The sequence below is a fragment of the Stomoxys calcitrans genome, chromosome 2 (genome assembly GCF_963082655.1).
Source record: "Stomoxys calcitrans chromosome 2, idStoCalc2.1, whole genome shotgun sequence".
Classification (NCBI taxonomy): Eukaryota; Metazoa; Arthropoda; class Insecta; order Diptera; family Muscidae; genus Stomoxys; species Stomoxys calcitrans.
Window position 1 is genome coordinate 162,853,542 of NC_081553.1, and position 18,451 is coordinate 162,871,992.

General features: G+C 38.4%; 1 protein-coding gene across 1 annotated transcript in view; it reads left to right on the plus strand.

Moving 5' to 3' along the window:
- LOC106094216 (uncharacterized) overlaps positions 1 to 18,451 on the plus strand; it is a 126,230-nt gene that overhangs the window by 103,543 nt on the left and 4,236 nt on the right. The window contains exons 4-7 of the mRNA XM_059363099.1: positions 13,081 to 13,447; positions 13,505 to 13,740; positions 15,760 to 16,641; positions 18,141 to 18,396. Of these exons, the coding sequence (XP_059219082.1) occupies positions 13,081 to 13,447; positions 13,505 to 13,740; positions 15,760 to 16,641; positions 18,141 to 18,396 (1,741 nt within the window). The remainder of the gene's footprint in view (positions 1 to 13,080; positions 13,448 to 13,504; positions 13,741 to 15,759; positions 16,642 to 18,140; positions 18,397 to 18,451) is intronic.

Genomic DNA, 18,451 nt, shown 5'->3' on the forward strand with positions numbered 1-18,451 from the left:
CACCCCAAGCCCTTAAACATCCGTAAATCGGACATATTTACCGACCATGGCAATATGGGACTCATATGAAACGTATTTGTGAGTAGAATACGAATATGATATCCAAATGTGGGACCACGTTTCTGGGGGTCCACCCCTTTCCCAAAACACCCCCCAAACAGGACTTATTTACTAACCATGGGAATATGGGGCTTCCATAAAAGGTATTTGAATGTAGAATACGAATCTGCTATCAAAATATGGGTCCAAGTGTTTGGGGGGCCGTCTCTCACCAAAAACATCCCCCAAATGGGACAAATTTACGACCATAGCAATATGGGGCTCAAATGAAAGGTCTTTGGGAGTAAAGCACGAATTTAATATCAATATTCGGGAAAAGTGTCTATAAGGCCACCCCACCCCTTTCTGACTATTGCAATATGAGGGTCAAATAAGAGGGTTTTTAAAGTGGAAAACGAATCCGATATATATTTTCAAGGCCAACTCACTGAGTGGCCGCCCATCCCCCAAAACACCCCCCAAGCCTGTCATGTTTGCCGACTATGGAGATATGGGGCTCAAATTAAAGGTATGTGGGAGTAGACCACATATCTGATATCAACATTAGGGGCCAACTGTCTAGCGGACGTCCCACCACTATAACAACCTACAAATAGGACGTATTTGCTCACCAAGACAATCTGGGTCTTAAAGAGAGTTTTAAGGGCTAATACCCCAAACCAGACATATTTGATAATTTTTGCAATAAGCAGTTTAAATGAGATTAGAAAACGAATTTGATATCCAATTTTGAGGGCAATGGCAACATGGGGTTAGAATATTGGGTTGCCCAAAAAGTAATTGCGGACTTTTTAAAAGAAAGTAAATACATTTTTAATAAAACTTAGAATGAACTTTAATCAAATGTACTTTTTTTACACTTTTTTTCTAAAGCAAGCTAAAAGTAACAGCTGATAACTGACAGAAGAAGGAATGCAATTACAGAGTCACAAGCTGTGAAAAAATTTGTCAACGCCGACTATATGAAAAATTCGCAATTACTTTTTGGGCAACCCAATACAAGATATATAGATATATGTGGGGCTTAAATGAAAGGTATTGGGGGGTAGAACAAGAATTGATACCCATTTTCGGGACCAATTATCTTGGGGTCTATCCCTTTTCCGAAATACCCCACAAACAGCAATTTTTTAGTGACCATCGCAATATTATGCTCAAATGAAGGTATTTGGGAGTAGAATTCGAATTCGATATCCAAATGTAGGACCATGTATTTGGGGCATCACCCCTTTCCTAAAACACCCCCAAAGAGAAAATTTTTCGACAATGCCAATATGTGGCTCAAATGAAAGGTATTTGAGATTAGAAAACGAATTTGATAACCTATTTCGGGGCCATGTGTTTGGGGGACCCCTCATCCTGTAAACTCCTCTTAAGCCAATGGGAATATGGGGTTTAAATAAATGGCATTTGAAATGCTGATATTTTTTCAGCGCCAAGTATCTGGGGGACCACCTCTCCCCCGAAAACACCACTAAATCAGACATCATGAGAATATCGGGCTGAAATTAAGTATTTTAAGAATGGAGTACACCTTACATCCAAACTTAAATTCGTAGACCAATAAAGATCATATGGGATTCAGATAAAGGCACTTACATTGTTAAACTGTTAGTCAAGCGACTAACAGCTATTTTCGTAGCATGGTATTTCACTAAAAGATCTTTAATTGTCCAAAATAAATATTCCAAGGAAACTTTTGTTCCATATAAAGTAAAAGAAGGCGCAGCGGAGCGGGCCCGTGTCAGCTAGTATTGAATAAATGAAAGGTAGTGCCGGGGTAAAAATGAATGTATGTTTATCACAAATCCTTACAGGAATTTATCGCAGACAACATTCACTTTCATCGTAAAAGAAGTTTACTTGAAGAAAATTTCCTTTATGTCAAACGAATAATTTTTTTTGCGTGCATGAATACTTTAAACCATACTCTGTTGAAATTTATGGCATGACACATTTATTTGACATTCAAGCACAGTTAATATCGTAAGGTATACAATTAGGATGGTTAATATGGCACCTCTATAAATCACGTCGATGAATACGAATGCGATATATCACTTCACACATTCTCAAAGTTCAAAAATGATTGGGAATAATCTGCATTTTATGATGCATTCGATCAATCAAAGACATCAAATTCGTTGTCTCAGGTGTCATTGGTACACCTAGCCATAAATAACATTCTATTGTTTTTTGGACATTTAAACATTTTATTGATATTTAATAAAAATAAAATCCACAAATGGCCTTCGTTTTATAACTTGCCTTGCACCGGTTTAGCCATGATCTACAATAAATCACCCCTTGATTGTAAAGTGCTAAAGATTACTTCATGTCTATTTGGCGCTTATACGATATATGTAATTCGGGCTTAAATAAACAGTTTTGAATTGAGAAAGTTCCTTAAACAACTGTAGTGGCTACTGTGGCTTTTGAATCTTTTCAAGCCTCCAACCATGCGTTGACTCTGAAGATTGAAGCATGCTCTTGCTTATAAGACATAGCTCTTCACTTTCATTTCTGAGACCACACGCTTGGCTTCGCTTCACATTCGTAACTTTACAAAACAATTAAAACAAAGAAGAAAAAAAAAACAGGCAAAATTCCGCGTTAATAGTGAGTGTCGATGTTTTTGGTTTCTTTTGAATATTAAAGCGGAAAAACAAAAGGTGATCAAAAAACCTATTATTGAAATAAAACAATTAAAATGAAAAGAACTGTTAGCTGCCAAATGCGTCTTACCACCTTTGTATGTTGCAGTAATAAATCTCACGCGATTATGACCGATTCTTGGTGACCTAGATTAGAGCCATAAACAAGAGCTTTGCAAATGACCCGCCATCATCGACAGGTAAGCCGTGAAAGTCACACAGACGGACACACCTGTTGCTCTGCTCGGTTTCACACAAGAAGTGCCTGATTGCTCTTCACGGCTTGCCATTGATAACTTCATTTAAAAGACAATAATCGCCCAACTTATACGCACAATGGCGACGGGAAACATAGATTCCGATTTTGTATGTCACATAGCGGTCTAAATCTATAGTGGCCAGCCAGTGAAGTACACACAGCTATCAGTGTTTGCACATTCGCTTCTCTAAGCCAGGGCCAGTATTCAAAATGATGATGATCGTTTCGTCTATGATACAAGTCCGGTTTTTATAAAAAGGCTTTGTTCTTTTGTATTTAGTTTAGATATTTCGATAGAAGCCACCAAGTGTCATATGCACTATAGAAAATTAATAGCCCTTGATAATTGAATTTACCACCTAATTTCCCAATTTTCATAATTCTGAAAATAAGATTTTATACAAAATGCATTTAATTTTGAAAGGCATTTCTGCGTCTTATTTACGACACTATGTTGAAATTGAAAACCAAAGTACGATAGACTAAAGCTCGGTGACAAATGCAGGTGTAGCAGTCATCATTATTTCCACAAGACACTTTTGAGAGACCATTGCCATTTAAGGTTTGGCATTCTGTTCGACTTTTCAAATGAAAAATGTGTGAAGTAAATAAATAATTTTTTTAATGCGCAGGACTAGAGATGTGCACGTGAGTGTATTTTCACTCACACTCACGAAAAAAATGGTAACGTTAAAAATACCACGAGAAAAATCACAACTCACGGAACACTCACTACTCACGAAATACCAGAAGTCACTTGAAACGAATAAAATTTTTTCCAAGCGTCTCAAATTATGCGGTAATCCAAGGTAAACAAAAACAAGTAAAAGCGTGCTAAGTTCGGCCGGACCGAATCTTATATACCCTCCACCATGGATCGCATTTGTCGAGTTCTTTTCCCGGCATCTCTTCTTAGGCAAAACAGGATATAAGAAAAGATTTGCTCTGCCATTAGAGCAATATCAAGATATGGTCCGGTTTGGACCACAATTAAATTATATGTTGGAGACCTGTGTAAAATGTCAGCCAATTCGAATAAGAATTGCGCCCTTTGGGGGCTCAAGAAGTAAAATAGAGAGATCGATTTATATGGGAGCGGTATCGGGCTATAGACCGATTCAGACCATAATGAACACGTATGTTGATGGTCATGAGAGGATCCGTAGTACAAAATTTCAGGCAAATCGGATAATAATTGCGACCTCTAGAGGCTCAAGTCAAGTCAAGATCCTAGATCGGTTTATATGACAGCTATATCGGGTTATAACCCGATTTGAACCTTATTTGACACAGTTGTTGAAAGTAAGAATAAAATACGTCACGCAAAATTTCAACCCAATCGGATAGGAATTGCGCCCTCAAGAAGCTCAAGAAGTCAAGTCCCCAGATCTGTTTATATGACAGCTATATAACATCTGTTTATATGACGGATATAATAACAAAACACGTCGTGCAAAATTTCATTCCAATCGGATAAGAATTGCGCACTCTAGAGTCTCAAGAAGTCAAGACCCAAGATCGGTTTATATGACAGCTATATCAAAACATGGACCGATATGACCCATTTAAAGGGTGATTTTTTTGAGGTTAGGATTTTCATGCATTAGTATTTGAGAGATCACGTGGGATTTCAGACATGGTGTCAAAGAGAAAGATGCTCAGTATGCTTTGACATTTCATTATGAATAGACTTACTAACGAGCAACGCTTGCAAATCATTGAATTTTATTACCAAAATCAGTGTTCGGTTCGAAATGTGTTCATTCACCGTAACGTTGCGTCCAACAGCATCTTTGAAAAAATACGGTCCAATGATTCCACCAGCGTACAAACCACACCAAACAGTGCATTTTTCGGGATGCATGGACAGTTCTTGAACGGCTTCTGGTTGCTCTTCACTCCAAATGCGGCAATTTTGCTTATTTACGTAGCCATTCAACCAGAAATGAGCCTCATCGCTGAACAAAATTTGTCAAAATTTGAACACATTTCGAACCGAACACTGATTTTGGTAATAAAATTCAATGATTTGCAAGCGTTGCTCGTTAGTAAGTCTATTCATGATGAAATGTCAAAGCATACTGAGCATCTTTCTCTTTGACACCATGTCCGAAATGCCACGTGATCTGTCAAATACTAATGCATGAAAATCCTAACCTCAAAAAAATCACCCTTTACAATACCAACCAACCTACACTAATAAGAAGTATTTATGCAAGCGGCTAGCTTTACTCCTTCGGAAGTTAGCGTGGTTTCGACAGACAGACGGACGGACGGACGGACTGACGGACGGACATGGCTGGATCGGCATAAAATGTAGCGACTATCAAGAATATATATACTTTATGGGGTCTCAGATGAATATTTCGAGTAATTACAAACAGAATGACGAAATTAGTATACCCCCCATCCTATAATGGAGGGTATAAAAATATCACGAAAATGTATTGAATTTAAAATTTAATAGGATCATTCATTTTTATACCCTCCACCATAGGATGAGGTTATTCTAATTTCATCATTCCGTTTGTCTGTCGAAAGCACGCTAACTTTCGAAGGAGTAAAGGTAGCAGCTTGAAATTTTGCGAAAATACTTGGAATTGTATATGGGTCATATCAGTTCATGTTTTGATATAGCTGCCATATAAACCAATCTTGTATCTTGACTTCTTGAGCCACTAGATGGTGTAATTCTCATCTGATTTGGCTGAAATTTTGCATGAGTTTTGTTATAATTTCAACTGTCGCAAGTATGGTTGAAATCGGTTCTTAACCTGATATAGCTGTCATAAAAACCGATCTGGGGTCTTGAATTCTTGTGCCTCTAGAGGGCGCAATTTTTATCCGATTTGGTTGAAATTTTGCATGACGTTTTCTGTTATGACTTTTAATAACTGTTCTAAGTATGGTTCAATTCAGTCCATACCCGGGTATAGCTGCCATATAACCCGATATGGGATCTTGAATTCTTGATGCTTTAGAGGGCGCAAATATTATCCGATTTGGCAGAAATTTTGTGCAACGGCTTCTCCCGTGACAATCAACATGCGTGACGAATATGGTCTGAATCGGTCTATAGTCTGATACATCTCCCATATAAAGCGATGTTCCTATTTCACTTCTTGAGCCCCTAAAGGACGCAATTCTTACTATCACAATGACTTCTACTGTGGTCTCCAACACTCAGTTCAATTATTGTCCGAATCGGACGATAACTTGATATAGCTCTAATAGCATAGCCTTTGATGGCCTAAAAAGGGATACGGGGAAAAGATCTTGACAAATGCAATCCATGGTGGAGAGTATATAAAATTCGGCTCGCCCGAACTTAGCACGCTTTTACTAGTTTTAATTGAATTTGATTTTATTATTCAATTTTGTAATTCTCAATTAAAAATTTAATTGGTTCATTATTTTTTTTAATTGAATCTGAAATTTTTTTCAATTACGATTGTGATTGAAATTTTTGTAATCAATTAAATAATTAATTGATACCTTAATTGAATTGATTTGTATATTTTATAAAGGGAAAACAAATGTTTTCATTAAATTGGCGAACGAATCGGGTGACAAACAAGTAAAAGCGTGCTAAGTTCGGTTAGGCCGAACTTTAATTTCCTATTGTTGCTCCAGAAATAAAATTGGGAAATCTGTTTATATGGCATGAATCTGTCAGGTTATGGACCGATTCATGCCATATTTAACACATATGTTTAAGGTCATATGAGAAGTCGTATATTTCAGACATATCCGTAAGAATTGCTGTCTCTAGAGGCTTAAGAAGTCAAGATCCGAGATTGGATTATATGGGAGCTATATCAGGTTATGAACCGGATTGAATCATACCTGGCGCTCTTGTTAGAAGTTAGAACAAAATTCCAAAATTTCAGGCAATTTCGATAAAAAACTGCTCCCTCTATCGGCTCAAAAAGTCAAGATCCGAAATCGGTTTATATGGGAGCTACATCAGGTAATGAACCGATTTGAGCAATACGTCGCAGAGTTCTTAGGAATCAAAATAAAACACTTGGCACAAACTCAAAATAAAACACATGAAAATCAAAATAAAACACTTGGTGCAAAATTTTTGCCAAATCGGATAAGAATTGCCTCTAGAGGCTCAAAAAGTCAATATGGGATGTCGGTTTATATGGCAGATTTACCAAAACATGGCCCATTTACAATCCCAATCGAACTACACTAATAAGAAGAGTTTGTGTATAATTTCAAACGCCTAGCTTTACTCCATCGAAAATTAGCGTGCTTTCGACAGACAGACAGACGGAGGGACGGACTTGGCTAGATCATGACTATCAAGAGTTTATATATTTTATTGGGTCTTAGGCGCTTGTTTCGAGGTGTTACAAACGGAATGGCGAAATTAGTAACGCCCTTGCCAAGTATGGTTCAAATCGGTTCATACTGATATAAACTGATAGCGCTCTTATATAAAATGATCTCTCCATTATACATCGTGATCCTATAGAGGACGCAATTCTTATATTATTTTGTACAACGACTTTTCCTATGATCTCAACATGCGTGCAATATATATGGTCTGAATCGGTCTATAATATGATATAGCTCCCACATAAACCGATCACCCGATATCACTTCTTGAGCTCCTATAGGGCTCAATTCTTATCCGATTTGGCTGAAATTTTGCACAATGACTTCTACTATTGTTTCCAACATCCAAATAAGTTTCGCCCAAATCGGTCCATAATCTGATATGGCTCCAATAACATGGCAATTTTTATCCATTATCCTTTGTTTGCATATAGAGAGATACTGGGCAAAGATCTGGACAAATGGAACCCATGGTGGAAGGTATATAATAACCGGCCCGCCTGAATTTAGCCCTCTGTTTCTTGTTTTATTTAAATATGCTATTTTTATACCCTCCACCATAGGATGGGGCTATACTAATTTCTTCATTCTCGTTGCAACTCCTCGAAATATTCGTGTAAAACCCCATAAAGTATATATACTCTTCATCGTCATGTTATTTTAAGTCGAACCAGCCATGTCCGTCCGTCCTTCCGTCTATCCGTCAAAAACACGCTAACTTTCGAAGGAGTAAAGCTAGTCGCTTCAAATTTTTCACAAATACTTCTTATTAGTGTATGTATGTTGGGATCGTAAATGGGCTATATCGGTCCACGTTTTGATATAGCTGCCATATAAACCGATCTACAATCTTTACTTCTTGAGCCGCTAGAGGGCACAATTCTTATCCGATTTGGCTGAAATTTTGCATGAGGTGTTTTATTATGACTTCCAACAACTGTATTAAGAATGGTTCAAATCGGTCCATAACCTTATACAGCTGCCATATAAACCGATCTCGCTATTTTACTTCTTCAGCTCCTACAATGCGCAATTCTTACTAGATTTGGCTGACATTTTACACAATGGTCTACTTGGTCTCTAATATTCAGTTCAATTATGGTCCGAAATGAACCATAACTTGATATTGTTCCAATAACAGCAATTTTTTTCTTTTATCCTTTGTTTGCCTAAACGGAGATACCGTGGAAAGAGCTCGACAAATGCGATCCATGGTGAAGGGTATATAAGATTCGGCACGGTCGAACTTAGCACGCTTTTACTTGTTTTACTAGAAATTTTTCTCAATCACCTTTTCCAAAAACTTTGATTGGTATTATCACTTTCGTGATTGAAGCAGTTATAATTAAAAAAATAGTTGGATCAATTAATTTCGTGATTGAACCCGATTTTTATATTTTTCTGTGTACGTATATTAATGTATAACATGTATCACTCCTGCCCATCCACTTATTTGCTCTTTTATTTTTTATGCATCTGTAGCCAGAAATTGTTTCTATATCTTCCCTACTTTTTCAATAGTGACAGCGTGCCTGAATTCGTAAGTTAACATACTGTATGGTTTGAGACGCATTCAAAAAAATTGTGTTCTTGTCGTTTTTTTTTTAAAGGTTAGTTGTGGTTTTCCCGTGAGTTGTAAGTATTTTGTGAGTGCCTCTTGAGTCGTGATTTTGTCGGGAGTGTTTGGTATCGTTGCCAGGATTTCAATCACTCACTAAGAATTTAAATTCAATCAGGGTCATGCACGATCACGTGATTGTATAAGATCTCACTCACGTATCACGTGACCCACGCGTTACGCGAAAACTAATTACTCACGTTCACACCTCTGCTTGGGATGCAAAGAAAACATTTAGAAGCAATTAATGCTTACGTTATATGAAGGAATGATTATATTGATACTAATAAGTAAAAAGGAGTTAAATTCGGCCGGGCCGAACTTAGGATACCCACCACCTCGGGTATATATGTAAATCACCTTTCATCAAAACCCAGTGAAAATTGCATACCTTATGTCTCATGACAGTTATAACGAAATAAGTTCCGATTTGGACCAAATACTAATAAGTACAAGTCATTGTTCAATTATGTATAACAAAATATTGGTCTCTATAGTAGCTATATATAAAAATAAACCGATCTGAACCATATACAACATAGATGTCGGAAAAGCCTAACATAAGTCACTGTGTCAAATTTCAGTGATACCGGATTATAAATGACCCTTTTATGGGGCCAAGACTTCAAATCGAGAGATCGGTCTAAATGGCAGCTACATCCAAATCTGAACCGATCTGAGCCAAATTGAAGAAGGATGTCGAAGGGCCTAACATAACTCACTGTCCCAAATTTCGGCGACAACGGAAAATAAGTGCGCCTTGCATGGCCCAAAAATCTTAAACTTAACTTAACTCACTGTCCTAAATTTCGGCGAAATCGGACAATAAATGGGCCCAAAACCTTAAATCAAGGGATGGGTCTATATGGCAGCTATACCCAAATGTGATCTGATTAGGACCAAATTAAAGAAAGAGGGCCTAAGACAACTCACTGTCCCAAATTTTAGCATAATCGGATAATAAATGTGACTTTTATGGGCCTAAGACCCTAAATCAGAGGATCGGTCTATATGGCAGCTATAACCAAATCTGGACCGATCTGAGCCAAATTAACGAAGGATGTCGAAGGGCCTAACACAACTCACTGTCCCAAATTTCAGCAAAATCGGATAATAAATGTGGCTTTTATGGGCCCAAGACTCTAAATCGGCCGATCGGTCTATATGGCAGCTATATCTAAATCTGGACCGATCTGAGCAAAATTAACGAAGGATGTCGAAGAGCCTAACATAACTCACTGTCCCAAATTTCAGCAAAATCGGATAATAAATGTGGCTTTTATGGGCCTAAGACTCTAAATCGGCCGATCGGTCTATATGGCAGCTATATCTAAATCTGGACCGATCTGAGCAAAATTAACGAAGGATGTCGAAGAGCCTAACACAACTCACTGTACCAAATTTCAGCAAAATCGGATAATAAATGTGGCTTTTATTGGCCTAAGACCCTAAATCGGCGGATCCGTCTATATGGGGGCTATATCAAGATAAAGTCCGATTTAGCCCATCTTTGAACTTAACCATCTTAAGAACAAAAAAAGAATCTGTGCAAAGTAAAGACTGCAGCGTGATTTCAACAGACAGACGAACGGACATGGCTAGATCGTCTTAGATTTTTACGCTGGATGGATGGATATTTCGATGTGTTGCAAACGGAATGACAAAATGAATATACCCCATCCTTCGGTGGTGGGTATAAAAATGTATTATAATAAAGTTTAAAAATTGTGTGTTTGTACGCCTGGGTTCGAAACTTGGCGCGAACATCAAAAAAAGTGCAGAAATACTTTCCATTATTTGAAGCTGCAGCCAATATTTGGCTTCACACGCTCAACCAAATTTGTTATTCAAAACAGCAAAAATGTTTGCTAAAACAGCAGTTTTTACGTGCTGAAAATGAGAAAGCAGACATTACTGCTGTTTCGACAAACTAGAGCAAACATTTTTTTACTGCTAATCAAATCTGCCGTTTTGAGTACACAAATCTGCTGAAAAAAATTGTATGCAACTGTTTATGATTGCCTGTTACTTGTTTTGATTAACTTAGGCATTTCTTAGATTTTTGGTAGAAATTTTGTAGAAAGAGATGATTTTAATTTGTGGAATATTACTGCGAAGAAACTACCTTTGGTATACATTTCCATTCGTATATATTTCGAAATGTGGTGATATAAACATCCACTGAGACACACTTCTACATACGTGTTCTACTTTTATACCCTCCACCATAGGATGGGGTTATACTAATTTCGTCATTCTGTTTGTAATACCTCGAAATATGCGTCTGAGATCCCATAAAGTATATATATTCCTGATCGTCATATCATTTTGAGTCGATCTAGCCATGTCCGTCAGTCTGTCGAAAGCGAGCTAACTTTCGAAGGAGCACAGCTAGCGGCTTGAAATTTCGCACAAACACTTTATACTTGTGTAGGCCGGTTGGGATTGTAAATGGGCCAAATCGGTCCATGTTTTGAAATAAAAAAAAATAAAAAATAAAATTTTATTACTTCAGAAATAACGTTTTTCGTTAGATTTCTGTTTAGAACATAAGACAAAATAAAAACCTTCTTAAGGCAAAATGTGGTGTGCTATAAATGCATTTGGCAGGCTATGGAAATTGCGATTTCGAAGCTGACCAAAGCTTCATTACCAGTTCGCTAAGTCCCAAAAACATTTTTTAATAAAATTTTAACCAAATTTTCAAAAAAAGGAAAAAAATTTTAGATCAAAATTTTAACCAAATTATTATTAACAACAAGTAAAAGCGTGCAAAGTTCGGCCGGGCCGAATCCTATATACCCTCCACCATGGATCGCACTTGTCTAGATCTTTTCCCGGCATCTCTTCTTAGGCAAAAAAAGGTTATAAGAAAAGATTTGCTCTGCTATTAGAGCGATATCAAGAAATGGTCCGGTTTGGACCACAAATAAATTATATGTTGGAGACCTGTGTAAAATGTCAGCCAATTCGAATAAGAATTGCGCCCTTTGGGCTCAAGAAGTAAAATAGAGAGATCGATTTATATGGGAGCTGTATTGGGCTATAGACCGATTCAGACCATAATAAACACGTATGTTGATGGTTATGAGAGGATCCGTCGCACAAAATTTCAGGCAAATCGGATAAAAATTGCGACCTCTAGAGGCTCTAAAAGTCAAGATCGCAGATCTTGACAGATATATGGCAGCTATATCTGGTTATGAACCGATTTGAACCTTATTTGACATAGTTGTTGAAAGTAAGAATAAAATACGTCATGCAAAATTTTAGCTAATTCGGATAGGAATTGCGCCATCTAGAAGCTCAAGAAGCCAAGACCCCAGATCTGTTTATATGACAGCTATATCAAGTTATGGACCGATTTGAACCATACTTGGCACAGTTGTTGGATGTAGTAAAAAAATACTTCGTGCAAAAATTCGTTCAAATCGGATAAGAATTGCGCCCTCTAGAGGCTCAAGAAGTCAAGACCTAAGACGGGTTTATATGACAGCTATATCGGGTTATAAACCGATTTGAACCATACTCAACACAGTTGTTGGATATCATAACAAAACACTTCGTGCAAAATTTCATTTCAATCGGATAAGAATTGCGCACTCTAGAGGCTCAAGAAGTCAAGACCCCAGATCGGTTTATATGGCAGCTATATCAAAACATGGACCGATATGGCCCATTTGCAATACCAAGCGACCTACACTAATGAGAAGTATTTGTGCAAAATTTCAAGCGGCTAGCTTTACTCCTTCGGAAGTTAGCGTGCTTTCGACAGACAGACGGACGGACATGGCTAGATCGACGTAAAATGTCGCGACGATCAAGAATATATATAGTTTATGGGGTCTCAGACGAATATTTCGAGTAGTTACAAACAAAATAACGAAATTAGTATACCCCCCATCATATGGTGGAGGGTATAAAAAGGATAAAAAAGTGGATGGTCCGTGACCACTACCAAGTCGAAGCTCAAAGTTTCAGCCTGTATTGTGCTCTAAGTTATTGCGTTTCGGTCTGTATCTGCGTATACAGTATCTTCTATAAACGAATCTTTAAACGATTTATGCCGATTACAGTCAATCTAACCCATTTAGTTTTGAATAGAGAATAATTTAAAATTTTTCTTATCCTTCTTACAGCCGATCAGCTCGCAGCCAACGCCTCGATGATCCACATGGATCCCATCGAACAAGATCTATAATTATGTATGGTCGAAGTGAATTGGCCAGTACAGGCGGCGACAGTTCGCGTTCCATTACTAGTTACTTGCATGAAACCAATGAGACTGCAAAAATTCTTGCAGACAATACCAAAAAAGACGTGCAAAGAATTAGCAACAGTGTCCAGGCGCAGATCGAACAGCTATTTACAGATGTCGCTAAAGATGCCACAAGTAGTTTTCCGGTAACATGCCTCGGATCACTACCACTAAAGGATAAAGTGACCAGCTTGCTGGGTCTTCAAGAACCGCTAAGAGACTTATATTTAAAGGAAATCATTGAAGAGGTAGTTTTGCATTTACCATCAATAATATTTGTGAATACAATTCTCTTTTCCGTTTAGAAACGAAATATAGGCACCCTCGACATTTGCGCCACAGGACTACGAGTGAAGGTTACAACAAAAGGCAATAACAGCACGAAATCATCAGAAGTAGGAGATATCACTCCGTTTCACAACATTGCCGTATGGTCGGCTGTGAAGTTTACAGTGTCCGCAGATGATGGCGGTGCAGCGTTCCTGCCATTAATTACATCGCCTGAAAATATTGACAAGAGTTTACTTTTTCAACCTCTAAGGTACGTACCAAGATTCAGAATGAAATCATACTACATTTACTTTGCATACAAAATATCAAAGCCAAACAAACAGATAATAAGAAAATAATTTCATAACAGCGCGGGATAAAATCAAAGGGTGGTGAAAGGTCTTTGACATATGTACGCTTAGTACGAGTGACTAGAAAATCCTGAAAAATTACGTTTACCAGCCCCAAAATAAGTGATTAAAAACCAGTAGAAGCGTGCTAAGTTCGGCCGGGCCGAATCTTATATACCCTCCACCATGGATCGCATTTCTCGAGTTCATTTACCGATATCTTTTTTTAGGCAAACATGTGATAAAAGGAAATACTTGCTCTGATATTGAAGCTAAAATATCAAGTTATCGTCCGATTCGGACCATAATTAATATCTGTATGTTGGAGACCAAAGTAGAAGTCGTTGTGTAAAATTGCAGCCAATTCAAATAAAAATTGCGCCCTTGAGAGGTTAAGGAAGTAAAATAGGGAGATCGGTTTATATTGGAGCTGTAGCAGGCTATAGACCGATTTAAGGTCTTAGTCTCATTAAAGCCACATTTATTATCCGATTTTGCTGAAATTTCGCACAGTAAAATCGAAATTTCAGCAAAAATCGACATCCTATGTCAATTTGCCATATAGACCCATCTCCCTATTTAAGGTCTTGGGCCCAATCGATACAATTTTTTTTACCGTCAAATGTTCATGTAATATTGAATGTAAGCTGGTCCCACTAATGCCAAAGGTTGTCCCAATCTCACAATAGGTCACATGACGATCTTGCAATATCAGTTGGCGTACAGCATCTATGGTTTTTGGAACAACAACTGATTTTGGACGGCCTTCACGAAATTCGTCTTGGAGTGAACTACGACCTCGGTTGAATTCACCACAACATCGATTAAACACTAAAAACTAATCGCGCTAAAATGTATGTAATGCTCGTATGTCAAAACGTTCTGAGTACGTATAACCTCAAAAATGTCAAGCTTTGCGATAAAGCTGTCAGTTGGCAGATTGTAACACAAGGGTTGTCCAATCTCGTATGCTTCATATCGGTCTGTATTTGGATATAGCTACCAAAAAGAGCAGTTTTTTGTTCTTGAAAGTTTAACAATGACTTGTACTTATTAGACCACTCAATGTCCGTGCCGAATTTGATCCAAATCGGACCATATTCCGATTCAGCTGCTATGGGGGCATAAATTGTGCATTTTCCACATTGTTTCATTTGTTCTACAAAATTGAACAATGACTTGTACTAATGAAACCTCTCAATGTCCGTTCCGAATTTGGTCCAAATATAACCATATTTAGCATATTTTGGTCCAAATATAACCTATAGAGGACGCCATTTGCGTCCGATTGGACTAGTGATTTCTGATACAATGATTTCTCTCATGACTTCCAACTGCCTTTATTAACCTTGGTTTTTTTTTGGTCTGTGTATTGATATTGTTTCTTCTTTATAAATCGATCTCTTGTTTTTACTTCTCATTTTCGTTTGAAACATAGGGGATGTGAAATTAACGATAGTATCGATACTATCTATAATAATTATTAAAATCATCGAAAATATCGAATGTTGTGATTATTGATAGTTTGTCTAGTTTGTTCTACTATGGGGGCATAAATTATGCATTTTTAACCGGATTTTGACGAAAGGTGGTTAACATATATACCCGAGGTCTTGGGTATCCAAAGTTCGGCCCGTCCAAACTTAACGCCTTTTTACTTGATTTTCAATATTTTATCAGAAAATGTTGGGTTCAAAACAGCAGGGTTTGCTAGCCGAAATGGCAGTACTATATGTTTGCTAAAATGTCTTATTTCCCTTTTTGAACAACAAAAAAATTTTTGCTATTGTGAATAAAAAATTTCGTTGAGTGTAAAACCGCTAAATTTGAATAGCATCCTTTTATGTGCTCATGGTAAACAGAAGATTTAAATACACTTTCGCTTTTCTGAAAATACATATTAATCTTGTTTTTCATTTGATTAAAATTGTTTGTTTTAGTGTGGTGGAACAAAAGCGACTGGCTAAAAATCAACATGCCCCTATTTTCGCAGTCGTCATGCGATCAGCTGGTATGCCAAAAGTCCTAGAATGTCATGGATTCATTTGCAAGAGCACTGAAGATGCCATCGTCATTGCTGCAACACTATATCAAAGCCTTATGGCCCACGTCAGTTCTAATTCTCACCGCAGCACCAAGCGACGCACTCCACGTAATCAGAATGGAGTCAGCTGTATCAGCATTGCTAGCAGCTCGGCCATCACTGGATCCAACTATCTGACACGTTCTCAGCTAACGTCAGGTGGGCGGAAGAGCTCATTCCGTAGCACAAGTGGAAGCATTGGGAATGTGCCTTCGGTGTCTTCAAGATCGGGACGCAAGAAGCGAGTTGCTACAAGTTCGCTTAGTTCTAGCAGCAATATCATTAATGAAGCTGCAGAGACCTCGACGGAAGAGAGAAAGCGTAAATCACACAAAGCGAAACGGGCACCCCCAATACCAACAACAGTGCCAGGGGAAATGTCAAGAAAGCTGCATTCTTCTGGTCGTGAGAGTCGTAATTCCCCATCGCATCCGTATTTTGATAAATTGGACAGCACAAGGAAAAGCAACAATACAGGACATGCAAAGAAAACAAGTGGCGCGACAGTCTACAGAGCATCTCAGCTGCTGGGCAATGGTTTGCCACCGGCTGTTGTAGCTGCGGCAGTAGCTTCCTCAGGCAACGGTTTACGAACTGGCGACATGAGCGGTGATATTTTTACACGTGTTGCAATACCAAGATCCGGTAGCTTCCTCAACACGGGAGGCCTTACGCGATATAAATCGAGAGCAGCACGTCGCCATTCCGATAAAATTGGTTCGGGAGGTGGCGGTGGTGGGTAAGTAATCTCAAGAACTCCGCAAGGACTTCGTAAAAGAGAAGTACAGAAAAAACACAAAGGCCAAAAATTCAGTTTAAGTCTAAGTCTAATAAGTTTAACTCAACCAACTTACTTCCGTAAAACTTCCCATTTCATAGTGGCATTTCCCAACCGGTTTCAATGAAATTGGGGAACGATTGCGAATTTAAAAAAATTTACAAATTACAAAGTCCTTAATTGTTTTCCATTCCACGCTCCTAAGTTGATTCATATCTGGTCTATGTAACGCTCCAACGTCTCATCTTTCTTCCCACATGCTATCACTTTCCGCACCGATTATGAACAAGTGAGCTCGTAGTTCTATATGTCCTGTTGTGGTAGAGAAGGCTATACTGACCTCTTTATTACATCCTTTCTGTAATAGCCTCATCTTCTCACAATCTGGATCCCCCCTTAGGATTTTTGCCGTCATACCGACCGTTTCGCTGTTCCATAGTGTTCTTCGACCACGCCCTTAACTCGGACTGCCTCGACCCGAAAGACTTCGGGTTAAACAAGTTTATTGACGACAGTCCTCTGGCCTTCACTGCCACAGTCCTCTGGCCTTCACCCCTTTCTTCGCTATACTGTACTCAAAGTTGTTCACATTCGACCTCACACATTTTGTGATCGCCCGGTTCTACGCCTGCAGGATAGTATTATGGTCAGTGTGGCTGCCTCACATTTCATATGTATTTCAATGGTTCGGACATCTAGAATAGTCTCCAGTGATGTGGTCCTCATCGCTCCGCCTATGCCTATACTGCATGTTCTCTGAACCTGTTGTATATTATCCTTTATTTGCACCTTTTCTCCAGTCCAAACTAGTGAGGCGTAAGTAAGTAACGGTCTAATCACTCTTCCGTAGAGCCAGTGGACTATCCTCGGATTCTGGCCCCATTTCGAGCCTACGGCCCGTCTACATAGTGCCCAACATTTGTGAGCCTTCTCAGTAAGCTCCTAAATGTGACACCGATCCAAGATCACACTTATGCATTTTACCTTGTCAGATATCGCAATCGTTTCGATGAGAAAACATGGTGCTTCAAATTGACCACCTTCGTCTTTCTCGTGAACAGGCATATTCCAGTCTTCTCTGGGTTATCATTGAGACCTCTGGGTCTAGCCCAGTCATATGCCATATGCAAGACACTTTCGGTCCTTCTACATAGCCAGTTCGGATCCTTATCCATTAGAAGTTTTATAACATCGTCCGCGTCTTAATGGAATGTTCTTGGGCAAATTTTTCCATTTACTTTTTAAAGAATCCACGGCGTAAAATATCAATGGTTCTATTCGACTAAACTTCCTGCCTTTATTATTTTTCTAGTTATTTTTTGGGGAGACACGATTCAATTTACACTTAAGGATAATGGAAATCAATGTCTGAAAGTATTCGAAAATAGGCCACCACTGTATTTAGTTTTGTTACTTAATTACGAAAAAGTCGTCCCTTACTTCCATTTCAATGTTTCTAGTTCACCACTTGGTTTCAGCGAACTCTTCAACGAATTCCGCTTACACGAGAATCTACACTCGTTGGATGATATTTTGTCTGCCATCATCGATGCCGATGGAATGTCGTTCAATGACTTGAAACCAATCTATAAGGAATTTCTACTGAAGCTGGCAGTAACACTGACAAAAGATGAGCTCTTTCAGAGATCGAAAAACATCATGCGTCGCCAGAAGAAGAAGAAGCTAAAGCGCAAGCTCTATTCCAATAATTCCCAAGTAAGTTGTTATTTTGAATTCAGACCATCATTTGCTCAAGTAACCATTTGCCATA